Here is a 20,861-nt window from a genome sequence, read left to right on the forward strand (position 1 = left end):
TTTACCTGAAATAGCCTGTCGCAGAGAGACTTATTGACTGCATAAATGCTTCATTCACCTGAGATCAGGAAGAACAAAATCAACATACAAAAGCTAAACTTTCCGGGATACAGTGACAGACTACACAGATTAACCCTTTCCTCAGCAGAAGCTGAGTACTGTAGAAGCACAGCCTCATAGTTGGCCAGTGTTAACACTGAAGTCCTGTGAGAAAGGCAAGCATGCCAGAAAGCACCTGTAATACTGTCGATATAATGCATGCCACCCTTACCACACGTATTGTGCCCAGTGACTAAAACAAACACTTTCTTAAACACAAAAAACAGGTATATTGGCTAATGGTTACGTTTTCTTTGCTTAAATTCCACTGACAAGGCATAGCAAGTAATAAAAACCATGGGAGCTGGAAGTTAGTGCCAGCATCTTTGCCACATGGGAGAACAGCGATATTAGGGAAAAGGTGTGATGGCGCATAAAGAACTATTGATTTACTGTACTAAAGTCAGGTATTCAGCTGTAAAGGCATCTGATGTGCCATGGTCCAGGACTCGACAGATCAGCTCTTTTCTTCTTAAGGGCACAGTTTGCATATACTGTTAGTAGTTTTCCAGTTTTGGCATCATCTAGTGGTCAATTTATAAAATGCAGTTTAAGGAGATCCTATAATTTAAAAGGTTCTACAAAGTAAAAGGCTAGAAGAGGCAACAAGGATTAAATCTCTCCATTACCTACATTAACCACACATTGATAACATATCCTAGCAATAAACTACCAATATTTACAGGGGGAAAAAAATCATCATTAAAAGGAAAATATAATAAATATGTTACTAAATAGCAAAAACTAGCCAAAGAAGATGCCTCATAAAAATAATAAGTGTCAAAAGATTAAGGGGGAGATTTATCAAAACTGGTGCAAAAGGGAGACTGGCTTCTTTGCCCACGGCAACCAATCAGATACCAACTTTTATTTTTTAGAACTCCTTTGGAAAAGAAAAGGAGCAATCAGATTGGTTGCTATGGGCAACTGCCCGTTTTCCTTTGCACCAGTTTTGATCAATCTCCCCCCCACTGAACTTACTTTCATTTTTCTGTTCCATCACAGGAGCAGTAAAATGGAATGGAAGCTGTGAAGGATCCGTCACATAGCAAACACCAATGGACCATGAGGGTCCATTGTGTTCCTCAATGGTGTCCGTCATTTTAATGGAAAAAAATAGTGCTGCCTGTTGAGCTATTCTTTCATGTAAATGAAAGAGGGTCCAAAGCACGGATGTGAATAGTCTTACAGATGATGGTTCTAAATGGAGAACCTCACCTGAATCAACTCAATTTCATAATATAGTAGTTGAAAATTGGTTTTCAAACCAGGCAAACCCTTTAACCCCTTGCCAACCTTCTGTTATATGTCTGGACGGTCGGCAAATATCTCTGCACAGATGTTTTAAAATATCCATGCAGAGAGCCCAGATGCGGGAGCAGGAGACCACTGTAAGTGACAGCAGGGCTCACTGGAGAAGGCAGGGATTGTTTTCCCTATCACTTTGTATATGATGCAATGGCCAGCACGGGAGGTGGAGAGAATGGGAGTGATGGCAGTGGCAATGAGGGTAGCCATAGCCCTCATGGTGGCTATACTTTTCAATTTTATAGAAAATAATTTACACCATAAAACATTCCACTGAATGATCCCTGAAAGGGAAGGTCCACCTGCAGTACGCAGCCCTGCAGGGTGAGGCAAATGGTGAGGTCACAGGGGTAGTTACTAACTGAGGGTGGTTATAGTACTCACAGTCTTTTATATACCCTGGGCAGATGTACAGCAGTGATGGAGAGGCTGGCACAGGGGACCTCTGGGGCACTCTGTGTATAGGGACCAGGCCTGATGGTAGATGAGGTGCCCTGGATGTTGCAGGTTTGTTTAATTTGCTGGTGGCAAGATCCCTTTAAATTCATGACGCCAGTGCCGGTAACGGTGGTACACCGATTTATGGTAGGAATAATAAAGGAACACGATGTTGTGGTGAACCAAAACTTCTGTTTACTGGAACAGTTAACTATATACAGTCTTTGGTCAGAGTTCCATATGTAAGAAGCAGTCACAAGCAAGCTTTACATCAATGTGTAACATCCCGGAGTATGTTACCAAATGCTTTCTCCCCGCTACAACATGTTAGGTGTATGTAAATAGTCATCTTGTGTAATTATTCTGTTATTAACGTCATTTTATGTATTTCTAGGCCTGTGTCATATATTATGCTGTAATTTCCGTGTGCACCAGCAGGTGGCAGCAATGTGTTCAGCAGACCTTAGCCAGTTTAGAATTGCTAGACTGGAATAGTTCATTCCAGTTAGCTCCCCCCTCTTTGAGGAGGTGTGGAATGTTCCCACATCCTGCCTCATGGGGAGGAAAGGAAGTTTAGTTTAGTGTACCAGCCACCCCGGCTAGGGGAAGGCTGTGTTAGTAGGAGCTCCCAGAAACAGGGATCCCAAGACAAGATCAAGCCTCGGCTGAGGCCAAGATCACTCTTCCCAGCCTGAGCCATCAGCCTCAGCTGGTTGACAAGAAAAGCAGCCAACTCCAGCCTCCAGGAAGAAGCATTCCCTGTGAGCCAAGCTGTGAGTACATATCCAGAGTCCAAGAGAAGCCAAATTCCTCCTCAGCTAGTCAAGCCCACACCAAGCAGAAGACAGACAGAGCAGAAAATAAATACTTATAATTTTATTGCAAGTGAGCCAGGATCCAGGAGTCCAGCTGTACCAAGGTAGGAGACACCGTTGACACTACCATATCTGCTATACAGAGACATTATCCCCCTCTGGCATTCCTCACCTGGTACGTGAGTTATAACATCTTAAAGAGCCCTGCTACAGTACCTGCGCAAACTGCAATTGGCGTCACGATCTATTCAAAAATATATATATACATATCCTGACCCATTGCATCATTGGCCATTGTACCAGTGTGCTGCTCATTGCAAATGGCAATCACAATGTTCTTGCAAGATACTCAGAGGGTTAAACACTTACAGATCAGGCTGCACTCTTCCTCAGAATCCTGGCTGTCTTTATCCCAAGGCCTGTATGCCCTATTGCTGGCTTTATCCTTGGTTAGGGAAAAACTTCCTTAGGTATATGTCTCCTTGCTTTAAATATATCCTTCTGCCCTTCAGATCTCAGGTTGGCTGGAATAATGGCTCTGCTCTGTACTCTCATAGGAACTTCAGGTTTCTCAGGAGGCAACTCTTCCCCTGATGACAAACTAGACGCCTGGGCTATCTTGCTGCATGTCAGAAGTTGGCCTTCAGCTCCTCTCTGGCTAAAGTGCACACTCTCTACTGACTCTACACAGACTCCTGACTGACTCTCCCTGAGCTGGGCCTGACTATAAATACTAGGGGTTCCCTAGCTCCCTCTACTGTCTAGGAGGAGGAACTACCCCTAAGAGGCCTGACAAATAACAGGGAAAAATACACATAAAAACATTATATAAAATACAGTGACCCTGTCCCGCAGGAGGTGGGAACAACGTGGCCCAATTGACCCTTGTGTAGTGCCCACATTTACCTAGTGGGACACTACACACCTATGCAACCAATTATTCTGAAATCTAAGTCAATCACAATAACCTTCCCACCAGGGCCGGCTCCAGGTTCATGTGTGCCCTTTGGTGATAAATCCCAGTGGGTCCCCTTGAGTCATTTTTACATGTCCCTCTGTGGCTCCCACATGGTATAATGACCACCAGTGGTCCCTTTACAGTATAATGACCACTAGTGGCCCTTCACACAGTACAATGACCCCCCAATGCCCCCAAACACAGTATAATGACCCCCAGTGGTGCCACACACAGTATAATGACCCCACAGTGGCCCTCCATTCAGAATAATAACCCTCAGTCACCCCCCCCCCCATTCAGAATAAAGACCCCCAGTGACCCCCCACTGGGGTTATACTGTATGGAGGGGGCACTGGTGGTCATCATACTGAATGGAGGGTCATTGGGCATAATTATGCTAAATGGGGGGCACTGGGGGTCATTATGCTGTGTGAGGGGCCCTCATAGTGTAATGACCCCCCCAGTGGCCCCCTCACATACCTATCATTGCTGGAGCGCAGGAGAGTCGGCGGTTCTGTCATTCATTAACCGCAGCTCCCTTCGCTCAGTCTCTCCTCAGGCCCGATGCAGCAGTGAGACACACGTCATGACATCACTGCTGGGCCAGGCCTGGAGGAGAGAAGGAGCTGTGCAGTGATGTAGCTAGAACTGACAATGCCCCACAGAAAATTTTAGTACTCCCCCGCCCCCCTCCCAGTGGGTTTAGATCACATTTTTCCTATCGGTTTAATGTATACAAAGGTGCAGCACTCCACGTTTTTCTATCCTGCAGAGTTCTGTAAAAAAAAAAATGCATAAGTTACAGTATATGTTTTTTTTTTTTTTATGGAACTGTATGGTGAACGGACGCCACTGTACGCATCAGTCTGAGGCATCTGTTAACGCATACATTTTTGGTGTACATTAAATGGATGGCAAAAATGGGATGTGAACCCAGCCCTAGTGTCAGAATAATCACCAGTACACAGCGGAGCAGCGTGGTGGAGAGGGGAGGCCGCCATGTACTGACAGAGCACTAGCTGGTCCTGGTGGTCAGGGATGAGGACTGTTTCCCAAGGATTATTTTCTACTGGGAAATACAGGACACAGTATAATACACAAGAATCTATATACTATAAAGACATTAGCCCTACCCCCGAACAATAAAACAATTAAGGGGTAATTTATTATATAGAAAAAAAGAGTCGTTTTTTTGCCTTCCTCTGGATCAACTTGCATGATAACAGGCCAAACTGGATGGACTAATGTCTTTTTTCGGCCTTATATACTATGTATGTTACTACTTCTATATTAGGCGTATTTCTGACACACACCCACTCATGCCAGGTCTAAAAAAGGTGGCGTGGGCAGGGAAAGGGATACAGTTATGGCCATACAGTTATTGGATACCACTGCCATACAGTGACCGGAGAACACCTCTGTACAGTGACCGGATAACACCGCCATACAGTGACCGGATAAAAGGGTATAAGGGGGCACTGTACAGGGTGTGGTAAGAGGGCACAATGCAGGGTATGAGGGGGCACAGTTAGACCAACCTAAAAGAAAAAAACTCACATATAATGTGTAGATAACACTGGGGTCTAGTAAAATATACTGAACCAACCCAAAAACGAAACCAATAACCCCAAAGAAAAGTGGGAGACACACATAAAATATATGTAATTTATTAAGACATGATCACATAACAAACAATATATGAAACATAAGGCACAAGTTTACAAGAGGGGGGAGACCTCCTGTACACTTGTGCCTTATGTTTCATATATTGTTTGCTATGTGATCATGTCTTAATAAAGTACATATATTTTATATGTGTGTCTCCCACTTTTCTTTGGGGTTATTGGTTTTGTATAAGTGGGCACAGTACAGGGTGAGGGGCACAGTCACATGACCCTGTGGCGTTAGAAGGTCCCTATGGTGAATGTGGTTCAGACGCCACCATAATGAGAGGTAGAGGAGTGAGACAGGGGCCTGGGGCCCTGGATGGACAGGAGGGGTGAACACAGCAAGTAGGTGGAAGGGGCTCTGAGGGGGATTCATACAAGAAGTAGTGGCAGGAGGTCTATGGAGGGCAGCAACATGAGATAGGAGGGTGGAACAGGAGCTCTGGATACATGAGGGAGGAAAGGAGACAGAAGGGGATCCATGAGGATCAGATAGGACAGGATATGGGGGGGCATTGGCGTACCGCCCATAAAGGCAGACTACGCAGTTGCTATGGGGCCCGGCCAGGCTGAATGGCCCCGCCCCCTTTCTGACCTGCGTACCCTGCTCCCTTCCTCCTTGCCCCTGCAGCCGCCTGCCAAATCGTTTAGTCTGATTTACTCTGGTGCTTCTCCCGCATAATGTACCTGTCATCTTTACAGCTTTAGTAGCAGAGCCCTGTGAGAGTGTGTGGCCCCGGCACGGTTAGCAGCCCTTTACTGCTCTGGCCTCCTGACCACTGTGACCTGCAGAGCCCGGCTGGAAAGGTATCTCCAGCATCCCACATAACACAGACACAGCAGACAGTCCGCACATGTGTTGCAGGGTGGAAGGGAGGGGGACACCGTGAGTTTACACTGGGTCATTAGTGTGTATGTATATATACAGGTGAAACTCGAAAAATTAGAATATCGTGCAAAAGTCCATTCATTTCAGTAATGCAAATTAAAAGGAATTGCATTAATGCAGCTTAAAATTGGAATTTTGTGAAAAGGTTCAATATTCTAGGCTCAAGGTGTCACACTCTAGTCAGCTAATTAATCCATACCCCCTGAGCAAAGGGTACCTGAGATTGTGACTTTGGGGTTTCATAAGCTGTAAGCAATAATCATCCAAATTATAACAAATAAATGCATGAAATATCTCACTTTGCATGTAATGAGTCTCATATGTTAGTTTCACCTTTTAAGTTGCATTACTGAAATAAATTAACTTAACAATATTCAAATTTTTCGAGTTTCATCTGTATATATATTAGGCCTGCACGATATATCGCCAAAGCAATCGTATCACGATAATCGACAATTGCAATATAGCGACTTGGCCGACCCAAAAATGCTACGATTACCTACAATGATACACCCGCCGCACTGCGCGGTCGGCGGGTGTATCAACAGAGGGAGGAGGGGCTGGGGGCCGGCATCTGGATTAGGAATGACAGCGGGGATCGGTGCAGTCCCTGTATTCTAATGCACCGGCCCCGCTCACTGTTGTACTATATAATCTTATCTAACATCCACAGATCCCCTCCATAACAGTGCCATCCACAGATCCCCTCCATAACAGCGCCATCCACAGATCCCCCACATAACAGCGCCATCCACAGATCCCCCACATAACAGCGCCATCCACAGATCCCCCACATAACAGCGCCATCCACAGATCCCCCACATAACAGTGCCATCCACAGATCCCCCACATAACAGTGCCATCCACAGATCCCCCACATAACAGTGCCATCCACAGATCCCCCACATAACAGTGCCATCCACAGATCCCCCACATAACAGTGCCATCCACAGATCTCTCCATAACAGTGTCATCCACAGATCCCCCCCATAACAGTGCCATCCACAGATCCCCCACATAACAGTGCCATCCACAGATCCCCCACATAACATTGCCATCCCCAGATCCCCCACATAACAGCGCCATCCTCAGATCCCCCACATAACAGTGCCATCCACAGATCCCCCACATAACAGTGCCATCCACAGATCCCCCACATAACAGTGCCATCCACAGATCCCCCACATAACAGTGCCATACACAGATCCCCCACAAAACAGTGCCATACACAGATCCCCCACAAAACAGTGCCATACACAGATCCCCCACAAAACAGTGCCATACACAGATCCCCTCCATAACAGTGCCATCCACAGCATAGACCTCTAGCACAATTCCCTTAAAATATCACATGGCATATCGTTATCGCAATTTTTAGGGCGCTAATCGCCGCCGGCCTGCCCTCCCGGCCTGCCTCCTCTCTGTTATTACTTATAGCTGGATTACAAATGATTATTATATTTTAACAATGCAGGTTAGATAAGATTATACAACAGTGGGCGGGGCCGGTGCATTAGAATACAGGGACTGCATCGGTCCCGGCTGTCATTCCTAATCCAGATGCTGGCCCCCACCCCCTGTATTGGGGGTCATTCACACTGCAGGGACACTGTTATGGGGGGATCTGTGGATGGCACATAGCATAAGATGCTATATATGTGTCATCCACAGATCCCCCCCCCATAACAGGGTCATCCATAGATCTCCCCCAAAACAGTGCCATCCACAGATCCCCTCCATAACAGTGCCATCCACAGATCCCCTCCATAACAGTGCCATCCACAGATCCCCTCCATAACAGTGCCATCCACAGATCCCCTCCATAACAGTGCTATCCACAGATCCCCTCCATAACAGTGCCATCTACAGATCCCCTCCATAACAGTGACATCCACAGATTCCCTCCATAACAGTGACATCCACAGATTCCCTCCATAACAGTGACATCCACAGATTCCCTCCATAACAGTGACATCCACAGATCCCCTCCATAACAGTGCCATCCACAGATCCCCTCCATAACAGTGCCATCCACAGATCCCCTCCATAACAGTGCCATCCACAGATCCCCTCCATAACAGTGCCATCCACAGATCCCCTCCATAACAGTGCCATCCACAGATCCCCTCCATAATAGTGCCATCCACAGATCCCCTCCATAATAGTGCCATCCACAGATCCCCTCCATAACAGTGCCATCCACAGCTCTATCCATAACAGCGCCATCCACAGATCCCCCACATAACAGTGCCATCCACAGATCCCCCACATAACAGCGCCATCCACAGATCCCCCACATAACAGCGCCATCCACAGATCCCCCACATAACAGCGCCATCCACAGATCCCCCACATAACAGCGCCATCCACAGATCCCCCACATAACAGTGCCATCCACAGATCCCCCACATAACAGTGCCATCCACAGATCCCCCACATAACAGTGCCATCCACAGATCCCCCACATAACAGTGCCATCCACAGATCCCCCACATAACAGTGCCATCCACAGATCTCTCCATAACAGTGTCATCCACAGATCCCCCCCATAACAGTGCCATACACAGATCCCCCACATAACAGTGCCATACACAGATCCCCCACATAACAGTGCCATACACAGATCCCCCACATAACAGTGCCATCCACAGCATAGACCTCTAGCACAATTCCCTTAAAATATCACATGGCATATCGTTATCGCAATTTTTAGGGCCCTAATCGCCGCCGGCCTGCCCTCCCGGCCTGCCTCCTCTCTGTTATTACTTATAGCTGGATTACAAATGATTATTATATTTTAACAATGCAGGTTAGATAAGATTATACAATAGTGGGCGGGGCCGGTGCATTAGAATACAGGGACTGCATCGGTCCCGGCTCTCATTCCTAATCCAGATGCCGACCCCCACCCCCTGTATTGGGGGTCATTCACACTGCAGGGACACTGTTATGGGGGGGATCTGTGGATGGCACATAGCATAAGATGCTATATATGTGTCATTCACAGATCCCCCCATAGCAGTGTCATCCACAGATCCCCATCATAACAGCGCCATCCACAGATCCCCCATAACAGTGCCACTCACAGATCCCTCCATAACAGTGTCATCCACAGATCCCCCACATAACAGAGCCATCCACAGGTCCCCCATATAACAGTGCCATCCACAGATCTCTCCATAACAGTGTCATCCACAGATTCCCCCCCCATAACAGTGCCATACACAGATCCCCACATAACAGTGCCATACACAGATCCCCTCCATAACAGTGCCATCCACAGCATAGACCTCTAGCACAATTCCCTTAAAATATCACATGGCATATCGTTATCGCAATTTTTAGGGCCCTAATCGCAATCGCACAAAATTCCCATATCGTGCAGCCCTAATATATATGTATATATACACACACACAGAACACTATTCATTGCTTACCACACAGCACATAAAATGTACCCATATTGTTCTTATAAGGGCACATGGCTATAGCAGTTTTTGTGGTCCACAAAACACGGACACTGTCTGCATTCCGGATCCGACCCACAAAAAATGCGGATTGGATGTGGACAAAAAGACATTCGTGTGCATGAGCCCTTTAGGTTAGTGCAATAATTGTACTTTTTTTTTTTTATAGGGGGAGCCCAATTCTGAGTTTTGCTATGATTTCATGCATGACTTCTATGTATGCCCCTGGGGGAGGGAAGGGGGGCAGGTGTCATGGGGCAAACTGCCTAATGCAGTAAAACAACTAAATAGCATGAAGCAGCATCCAGCAGCAGCTCGAAGAGTCCACCCCCCCCCCCCTCTTCCTGTCCCACAGAGAAGAGACAGTTACATTGCAGACTCAATGACAAACTCTGCATGTCTGAAGCTGGTAAGGTAACCTGCTGCTCTGCTGAACGGAGTGAAGAGGGGGCGTGTCTAAAGCTCTGCAGCAGCCGGCCTCATGTGACTCAGAGGGCCAACCAGAGGGGTACTGCATAAGTGAAATTACAGCAATGAGTGCTTCCATCTGTATTGATGGAAGTGCTCATAGCAGCTCAGTGGGCCCCCTCAGGAGCAGTGGGCCCCGGCATTTGCCCAGGTTTGCTGGGTGCGGACGTCGGCCCTGCTTCCCACTAATTAGCTTGTGTGACCACCATGGCATACATATACAGCATAGTGCAGGAATTTACCTCCTGTAGTTGGTGCATTTTTTTGCATCAAGGGTTTATTATAGCCTCATTGCTACCTTACTTTATAACAGACAAATTTTGTAGGCGAAAAACATTGCTCACCCAGTCCTTCCATGAACCTTTAGGGTTTGCCTCTTTAATGGGCTCCAGTCGTTGCATGAGTTTTTGGCATGCACTCTATGAAAGTAAAGACAGACTATAATGCCGCAAATTATCACTTCATGTGACTACAAAAACAGGATACAATAACAGCACAGTCTTGTTATATACATAAAAGTATTATTCAAATAGTTCACCTTTACTGCCATGCCATTGACATCGGTCCCTAGAGATCCCCCAGACACTAATGTGTTGGGGACAGAAGCTGTGTTGGTTTCAACTACATGCACATTTGATAACGGGATTTGAAGTTCGCGACTTGCAATCTAAAGTGAAAAAAATAAAAACGATGAACTTTTATTCATGTACTTTTAATGTATTTTTAAGCAGATATAACATGATAATTTATTCTCCGGGTCAGTATTAGTACAGCGATACCAAATACTTCCAGATGTAGCCCAGCTAAACTTGATGGTTAATGCATTAAAGAACGGCAAGAAAATGTTAACTGGCTTTTCAATGGATTTTAATGGCTTTTGTCACGAGATAAACGAGATAACACTGTGACATGTGTTATCAGAATCAATTTTAGCTTGGCCACATCTGTACAGTCGTTTTCACATTTTACTACTTTTGCGCAATAAAAATCCTTTTTTTAAAGAAGAAAATCTTTTTTGCATCACCCAATTCCAAGATCCATAACATTTTATATTTCTTTCTAAGGCTACTTTCGCACTGGCGTTTCTGGGTCTGCTTATGAGATCCGTTTCAGGGCTCTCACAAGCGGCCCAAAACGGATCAGTTCAGCCCCAATGCATTCTGAATGGATAAGGATCCGTTCAGAATGCATCAGTTTGCCTCCGTTCCGCCTCCATTCCGCTTTGGAGGCGGACACCAAAACGCTGCTTGCAGCGTTTTGATGTCTGCCTGACGATGCGGAGCCAAACGGATCCGTCCTGACTTACAATGTAAGTCAATGGGGACGGATCCGTTTTCACTGACACAATATGGTTCAATTAAAAACGGATCCGCCTCCCATTGACTTTCAGTGTAAGTCAAAACGGATTAGTTTGCATTATCATGGTAATGCAAACGGATCCGTTCTGAATGGATACAATCATTTGCATTATAGGTGCGGATCCGTCTGTGCAGATAGCAGATGGATCCGCACCTTAACGCAGGTGTGAAAGTAGCCTAAGGAGCTTTGTGAGGTTTTTGATTTTTGCAGAATACCTTGTGGCTTTCACTGGTATTATTTTGGGGTATATAACACTTTTAGATCACTTTTTATTCCGTTTTTTTTTTTTGGTGAGGAATAATATTCTGGAAATAGTGAGGGTTGTTACAGATCCGGCGATACCAAATATGTGAAGGAGATTTTATTTTTTCAATGGAAAAAAAGCTTATTTTTAATTGCAATTTTTTTTTATTCCTTTTTTTCCCCCAACCATTTAATAGTCCCACAAGAGTACTATAATAAGCAATCTTTCACTATTCCTGTAGTGCAATGCATTTTAATATCAGTGCTATACTGACATTGACCAGCAGACTGCACAAGAGAGGGGCAGCCTGCTGGGAAATGCTGGAGGCAGGCTGGAAGCCTACACTAGGCTGTGCCCTGCCTGCAAAAGCAGTGACACCCTGCAATCTCATTTGCATGGTGTCAATGGGAGTCTGTTTCTTCTGTAACCGCTTACATGTAACCATGGCATGTAAGGGGTTAAACAGCCCAATTAGAGATTCTGATAGTCCAGACCACTAGAGCAAAAGCATGGCTCATGTGAGAGCCGTCCCCTCTCTCCGCTGCACGGGAAACCAGTGCAGCATTTAGACTGGGCTGCCATAGGCGGCGACCCAGCCTAAGTTCCCTTAGTGACTGCTGTAGAAAAGCATATGGGTGATCACTAAGGGGTTAAATAATTTTGTCTGGATTGAACACTGTATTGAAAAGGTCCTCCTTAAATGATGCTATTACAGTCAGGTCCATAAATATTGGGACATCGACACAATTCTAACATTTTTGGCTCTATACGCCACCACAATGGATTTGAAACGAAACTAACAAGATGTGCTTTAACTGCGGACTGTCAGCTTTAATTTGAGGGTATTTACATCCAAATCAGGTGAACGATGTAGGAATTACAACAGTTTGCATATGTGCCTCCCACTTGTTGAGGGACCAAAAGTAATGGGACATAATAATAATCATAAATCAAACTTTTACTTTTTAATACTTGGTGGCAAATGCTTTGCAGTCAATTACAGCCTGAAGTCTGGAACGCATAGACATCACCAGATGCTGGGTTTCATCCCTGGTGATGCTCTGCCAGGCCTCTACTGCAACTGTCTTCAGTTCCTGCTTGTTCTTGGGGCATTTTCCCTTCAGTTTTGTCTTCAGCAAGTGAAATGCATGCTCATTCGGATTCAGGTCAGGAGATTGACTTGGTCATTGCATAACATTACACTTTTTTCTCTTCAAAAACTCTTTGGTTGCTTTTGCAGTATGCTTTGGGTCATTGTCCATCTGCACTGTGATGCGCCGTCAAATGAGTTCTGAAGCATTTGGCTGAATATGAGCAGATAATATTGCCCAAAACACTTCAGAATTCATTCTGCTGCTTTTGTCAGCAGTCACATCATCAATAAATACAAGAGAACCAGTTCCATTGGCAGCCATACATGCCAACGCCATGACACTACCACCAGCATGCTTCACTGATGAGGTGGTATGCTTAGGATCATGAGCAGTTCCTTTCCTTCTCCATACTCTTCTCTTCCCATCACTCTGGTACAAGTTGATCTTGGTCTCATCTGTCCATAGGATGTTGTTCCAGAACAGTGAAGGCTTTTTTAGATGTCTTTGGCAAACTTTAATCTGGCCTTCCTGTTTTTGAGGCTCACCAATGGTTTACATCTTGTGGTGAACCCTCTGTATTCACTCTGGTGAAGTCTTCTCTTGATTGTTGACTTTGACACACATACACCTACCTCCTGGAGAGTGCTCTTGATCTGGCCAACTGTTGCAAAGGGTGTTTTCTTCACCAGGGAAAGAATTATTCGGTCATCCACCACAGTTGTTTTCCGTGGTTTTCAGGGTCTTTTGGTGTTGCTGAGCTCACCGTTGCGTTCCTTCTTTTTAACTATGTTCCAAACAGTTGTTTTGGCCACGCCTAATGTTTTTGCTATCTCTCTGATGGGTTTGTTTTGTTTTTTCAGCCTAATGATGGCTTGCTTCACTGATAGTGACAACTCTTTGGATCTCATCTTGAGAGTTGACAGCAACAGATTCCAAATGCAAATAGCACACTTGAAATTAACTCTGGACCTTTTATCTGCTCATTGTAATTGGGATAATGAGGGAATAACACACACACCTGGCCATGGAACAGATGAGAAGCCAATTGTCCCATTACTTTTGGTTCCTAAACAAGTGGGAGGCACATATGCAAACTGTTGTAATTCCTACACTGTTCACCTGATTTGTATGTAAATACCCTCAAATTAACGCTGACAGTCTGCAGTTAAAGCACATCTTGTTTGTTTCATTTCAAATCCATTGTGGTGGTGTATAGAGCCAAAAATGTTAGAATTGTGTTGATGTCCCAATATTTATGGACCTGACTGTATATGAACTAATGTATACCATATAGGTAAAAATGTCTGATAAAATGCAATGATGTACCTGTGAAATCTTTGTGTGGACACCTTGTCCCATCTCTACACCACCATGACTGATCAAGACCGATCCATCCAAGTAGACATGGACAAGAGCAGCCGCCTATATCCAAGGAAAGTAAATGTTTCATGAAATAATCAGCATTGAGGTGGTCATGTTTTGCTCATGTTTTCAAAGTATTGTGGAACAAAGTCAATTTAGAAGATACTGCATGTATTGGTCTACTCTGTTAAGACACTATGGATAATTGACATTACTGTACCTGTCCAAAAAATTTCGCAGGGGATCCAATGGGAAATTTCATAGGTATAATGGCCAACCCCTTCTTCTTCCAGTAGTTCTGGCTATTAAATTCATCAATAGCCAACCTTCTGTTGTGGTAAGAAGACTTCTCCATGCACTCATTCCAGCACATAATCAAAGTCCTGGCATCTATCTCCTGTTTTAAATGGTTCACACCAATTCCCCTATGCAGATTTATCTCCCTGACCTGAAAGACACAGTATGAGAAGTCAATAGGATCATTGATACTGTAATAAATAGATGCATTGGCTAATACTTTGAACTGTTGTACATGGAAGGGAAGTCAAGATGTGACAAATCACAACACCGTGCAGGGAATTTATCATGAGGGTAATATTTTAAATCAGTTTTTCTTGGGTCGGACCCGACGCCATAAACTGCCATGAAAAATTATGAATGAGACGGCCCGACTGGCCTGCCCATGCCACCCCCTCTTTTTCTGCCACCTCGGAAAAGTGGTGTGAGCAGGGAAAAGTCACAGGTTGTGCCGCAAAACCCCTTTGCAACAAAATCTGTGACAAAAAAATGCCAAAAAGTCGAGTAAAAAAGTAATAATAAAATGACCCCCCATTGTTTTTAAAAAGACAGAGCGCCCAAACATATTCCCTTACTTCAGGGAGCAACATCAACATGCATAGGCGAGAACCATAGGTAGAATATATACCGCATCTATCACCTTTTCAGTCATATCTGCCCAGGGACTGCACTGCAGGTCCGCAATAGACAGGCACCAGCCGTGTGCGCTTCGGGTCCGCAATCCGCAAGATACAGAAAGGTGCATAGCAGAGGCAATATTGAATCTTGCGGATTCCGGACCCTTTCAAGTGAATGGATCCACATCTGCAAACAGCGGGCACATGGGGTGTGACCGTGCACATTGTGGACTGCTATTTGTAGTCGACAGCATGGGCACGGGGCGCACATGTTAGTGTGCATGAGCCCTTACAGTGTTTACAAATCAGACTGACATTTGTCCTAAGGCTAATTTCACACCTGTGGTAGGAATTCCAGCAGATTGTTCCAGCAGAGAATCGCCTGCAAGAATTCACTGGATCCGGCACTGCTGGATGCCAACAGAATGCCCGCCAGCCCCATTAAGTATAATGGGGTTGGGGGGGACTGGCCACATTGCAGTGGCGTAACTACCGGGGAAGCAGCTGCTTCGGGGCCCGGGCTGCCAAGGGGGCCCGGCGCCCCAGCAGCGTGTGTGACAGTTTATTTTCAAGTTAGTTAAATATCGTGTTCAGGGCCCCTTCACAGCAGCCGCTAGTGTGATCTAATCTTACTGTCTGCTAAAGTCTCCTGGTCTGGGATTCGAACCCACAACCTCCAATCTATCAGTGAATCAGTGGCAAAGCATTTACCCTCACAGCCATAAAGGCTGCATTACAACTGATTGGAAAGGAAAAAAAAAAAAAAATACATCTATACACATGACAGCTGCCGAAACACACCTAGCACTGCTATATCTGTATATGACAGCTGTCCCTGCACACTCAGCTCTGCTATATCTCTATATATGACAGCTGCCCCAGCAAACCCAGCTCTACTACATCTATACACATGACAGCTGCCGAAACACAGTCAGCTCTGCTACATCTATACACATGACAGCTGCCCCCAACACACCCAGCACTGCTATATCTCTATATGACAGCTGTCCCAGCACACTCAGCTCTGCTATATCTCTATATATGACAGATGCCCCAGCAAACCCAGCTCTACTAGATCTATACACATGACAGATGCCTAAACACACCCAGCTCTGCTACATCTATACACATGACAGCTGCACCAGCACACTCAGCTCTGCTATATCTCTATATATGACAGCTGCCCCAGCAAACCCAGCTCTACTACATCTATACATGACAGATGCCCAAACACACCCAGCTCTGCTACATCTATACACATGACAGCTGCACCAGCACACTCAGCTCTACTATATCTCTATATATGACAACTGCCCCAGCAAACCCAGCTCTACTACATCTATACACATGACAGCTGCCGAAACACAGCCAGCTCTGCTACATCTATACACATGTCAGCTGCCACAGCACACTCAGCTCTGCTATATCTCTATATATCTATCTACTGTATAGCAATACTTAGAGATATATAGATGTAGCAGAGCTGGGTGTGCTGGAGCAGCTATCATATCTAAAGATATAGCAGAGCTAAGTGTGCTGGGACAGCTGTCATATAGAGATATAGCAGTGCTGGGTGTGTTTGGGCAGCTGTCATATGCATAGATGTAGCAGAGCTGGGTTTGCTGGGGCAGCTATCATATATAGAGATATAGCAGAGCTGAGTGTGCTGGAACAGCTGTCATATAGAGATATATCTGAGATACTGCTATATCTGTATATGACAGCTGTCCCAGCACACTCAGCTCTGCTATATCTCTATATATGAGCAGCTGTCATGTGAATAGATGTACACTTAGCCAGCTATAACAGTAGAAGTCTCATATTTTTTTCAGTCAGCCACAAGGCAGCTGGTATGGTCTAGTGGTTAGCTGCTTTGCCTCTGAAGCAGAAGGTCGTGGGTTCGAATCCCAGCAGAATCTTTTCTCAAATACAAGCACTGACTCCATATAAGGACATAGAGGGCGGGACAGAATACAAGGCGGGACACAGGAAGAGGCTGCATGGCATCGCTTCGCTGACATGGAGGTAAGTAGAAGTGTTTATTATAATTTTTTTAATACCCGACTGTTACTGCCATGGGGGAGCGGGAGGCACCTGATACTGGCAGTGGCACTTGATACTGGCACATGGGGGGAGGGGGGTTGGCACCTGATACTGGCACCTGGGGGGGAGGGGGGTTGGTACCTGATACTGGCATATGGGGGGGGGAGGGAGAGTGGCACCTGATACTGGCATATGGGGGGGGGGGAGAGTGGCACCTGATACTGGCACCTGGGGGGGAGGGGGGGGTTGGCACCTGATACTGGCACATGGGGGGGAGAGGGGTTGGCACCTGATACTGGCATATGGGGGGGGGGGAGGGAGAGAGGCACTTGATACTGGCACTTTTTTTGTGGGGGGGGGGAGATGGCACTATGATACTGGGACATGGGGGGGGGGGGAGAGGCACCTGATACTGGCACCTGGAGGGGAGAGGGGGGGTTGGCACTTGATACTGGCACATATGGGGGGGGGGAGAGGCACCTGACACTGGCACATGGGGGGGAGAGGGGTTGGTACCTGATACTGGCATATGGGGGGGGGGGAGTGGCACCTGATACTGGCATATGGGGGGGGGAGGGAGAGTGGCACCTGATACTGGCACCTGGGGGGGGAGGGGGGGTTGGCACCTGATACTGGCACATGGGGGGGAGAGGGGTTGGCACCTGATACTGGCATATGGGGGGGGGGAGGGGGAGGGAGAGAGGCACTTGATATTGGCACTTTTTTGTGGGGGGGGGAGATGGCACTATGATACTGGGACATGGGGGGGGAGGAGAGAGGCACTTGATACTGGCATGTGGGGGGGGGGTTGGCACTATGATACTGGCACATGGGGGGGAGAGGCACTTAATACTGGCACTTTTTTGGGGGGGAGATGGCACTATGATAATGGGACATGGGGGGGAAGAGAGAGGCACTTGATACTGGCACATGGGGGGGTTTGGCACTATGATACTGGCACATGGGGGGTGGGAAGGAGAGAGGCACTTGATACTGGCACATGGGGGGAGATGGCACTATAATACTGGGACATGTGGGGGGGGAAGAGGCACTTGATACTGGCACATGATGGGGGGACATCTATGGGGACACTTACTGGCACATTATTGGGGGGCATTATGGGGGACACTAGGCCGGCAGCCTATCAGAGGCCGGACACTGAGGGGCATTTACTGGGGCACTATATATGGGGCATTTTATACTGGTACATTATGGGGGGCCCTAGCAGGAAGGGGGAGAGGAGCACTATGGGGGAATTTACTGGGGGCACTATATAGGGGTATTTTATACTGGCACATTATGGGGGCACTATGGGGACATTAGCTCAACTGGGGGCATTACAAGGGGGTATTTTTGCACTGTCATATTATAAGGAGAATTATTACTACTGGGTGGGCATTATAGTGGGCTTTATTACTCCCCCATGGTATGACCCCCTAGTAGCAGCACCAGCCTCTCCCTGCTCTGCTATTCCTCTGCCCCTTCTCCAAATCCTTATTATGAAATCTTTCTCATTAGGATAAAACACAACATCAGCTCCGCCGAGCCCCCGGCCAAAGTTTGGAAGTGGCTCCGAGACCCCCAAGGGCCAAGCCAAGTAACTGTAAGTGTTCATATGAAATATGTTTATGTTATACACATATAGCCTACACTGTGCCCCACAATGTACAGTATACCTCTATATTGTGCCCCACAATGTACAGTATACTGCTACACTGTGCCCCACAATATACAGTATACCTCTACACTGTGCCCCACAATATACAGTATACCTCTACACGGTGCCCCACAATATACAGTATACCGCTACACTGTGCCACACAATATACAGTATACCTCTACACTGTGCCTCACAATATACCTCTACACTGTGCCACACAATATACAGTATACCTCTACACTATGCCTCACAATATACGGTATACCTCTACACTGTGCCACACAATATACAGTATACCTCTACACTGTGCCCCACAATATACAGTATACCTCTACACTGTGCCACACAATATACAGTATACCTCTACACTGTGCCTCACAATATACCTCTACACTGTGCCACACAATATACAGTATACCGCTACACTGTGCCACACAATATACAGTATACCGCTACACTGTGCACACAATATACAGTATACCTCTACACTGTGCCACACAATATACAGTATACCGCTACACTGTGCACACAATATACAGTATACCGCTACACTGTGCCACACAATATACAGTATACCGCTACACTGTGCCAAAGGAGTGGGGTTTACACAGGAGGAGGGAGATGCGAAGCGCGCTGAGGGGGCCCTTACAAATATTTGCTGTGGGGCCCAGTCACTTCTAGTTACGCCCCTGCCACATTGCGTCAGACAGCAGAGGATCAGCCGGACACAAACCGCTGCATGCTGCAGTTTGTGTCCAGAAGATTCCTGGCATTGTCTGCTGGAACAGCCCAATGGAATTCACACGGGGTATAAAAGTAGATTAACCCTTTAGAAGACCATCTTAGATTACACTGACCAAGGATTACATACTTTCCCCATCCTTTACGATACTATGTAGCCAATCTTTCCCCATAATCCAGCTCAGTTTGGATTTAAACACATACAATGGGACCACCTTTTTCCAAGCGGTAGGGATCTCTTAGCAGCTAAAAATAAGAAGGGCACACATTTGAGAGCTTGCTTGTACACGCAAAGGACCCTCTATTATAACAAAGCTGGAGAAGGTGATTGTGCTAAATTAATCAGGGAAATAGACTGAAGCATATTATATACACACTACTCACAAAAAGGTTGGTATATTTGGCTTGCTGGTGAAATTTCCAGATGAACCTAAAATGCACACTAACCCACACTAAGTGAATTCCCTGTGCCTTTTTGAAAATGGGGATTGGCATATAAATACTTTGAAATATGTAAAAGAAAAGGAAAAGATACAATTATACAGTTTTGTTTGTGTTGGACAATCCCATCTTTAATCCGTCAATAAGCTTATGCAGGCATCCGAGTGAGCAGATGTAATGTCTGGGGAAACCTTGCAGCAAGTGTTTCTTCGCAGTGTCTCCACATGAGAAATGAAGCATTTACAATGCCAACTGTAACACACAGACATGCCAGATACCCCAATAAGAAGATTGTCTCAGTACCATTACCGATTAAACGGTCCTACAGTGGGTGTTTTTTTAGGCTTATTTGTTAGCAGTGACAAGAAGACAATTTTTTGGTTCACCCAAAGAACAAACATGAATGTGGTAGATAAAAGTGGCCCTGTCCTACAGAGCCAATTCTGGTCTATTGTACTCACTTTCTCAGGTGGGAGCCCAGTTTTAATAGCAATTTCACTCATCCAGGTTTCAGTTACAAAGGCAGCTTGTGGATACCCGAATCCCCGGAAGGCAGTGTTTGATGGTAGGTTAGTCTTGCAGGCAGTTCCCTTGCATTTCAAATTGGGGATCTTGTAGCCGCTGTCCATGGTCATCAAACCAACCTCTACCACCTAGAAAAATACATGGAATCCATGTAGAATGAATTAACTGTTTGGGAGTCAAAAGATTACGCTTGAATCCTCTCTCTCTTTTCAATGGTGGAGTACTCCTGGAGAAGACTTTATTGGGCTGAAGCAATGGAATACAGGTTTACTGATGATAAAATTCAAGCTATGCTTTTTTGTGATTTGGTTTGATTTTTACCACTTTGGGTCATACAATCTGCTTGTTTTTAAACCAAAGATGGGAAAA

At 45.9% G+C, this 20,861-nt stretch overlaps 1 protein-coding gene across 1 annotated transcript in view; it reads right to left on the reverse strand.

Moving 5' to 3' along the window:
• Nucleotides 1-20,861, reverse strand: part of LOC122945874 (aldehyde oxidase-like) — a 177,635-nt gene that overhangs the window by 11,623 nt on the left and 145,151 nt on the right. Inside the window, exons 25-30 of the mRNA XM_044305144.1 lie at nt 20,429-20,620; nt 14,389-14,616; nt 14,133-14,228; nt 10,648-10,776; nt 10,454-10,528; nt 6-58 (exon numbers count right to left, since the gene is read on the reverse strand). Coding sequence (XP_044161079.1) covers nt 6-58; nt 10,454-10,528; nt 10,648-10,776; nt 14,133-14,228; nt 14,389-14,616; nt 20,429-20,620 — 773 coding nt within the window. The remainder of the gene's footprint in view (nt 1-5; nt 59-10,453; nt 10,529-10,647; nt 10,777-14,132; nt 14,229-14,388; nt 14,617-20,428; nt 20,621-20,861) is intronic.

The sequence above is a fragment of the Bufo gargarizans genome, chromosome 8 (assembly GCF_014858855.1).
Source record: "Bufo gargarizans isolate SCDJY-AF-19 chromosome 8, ASM1485885v1, whole genome shotgun sequence".
NCBI classification, from domain to species: Eukaryota; Metazoa; Chordata; class Amphibia; order Anura; family Bufonidae; genus Bufo; species Bufo gargarizans.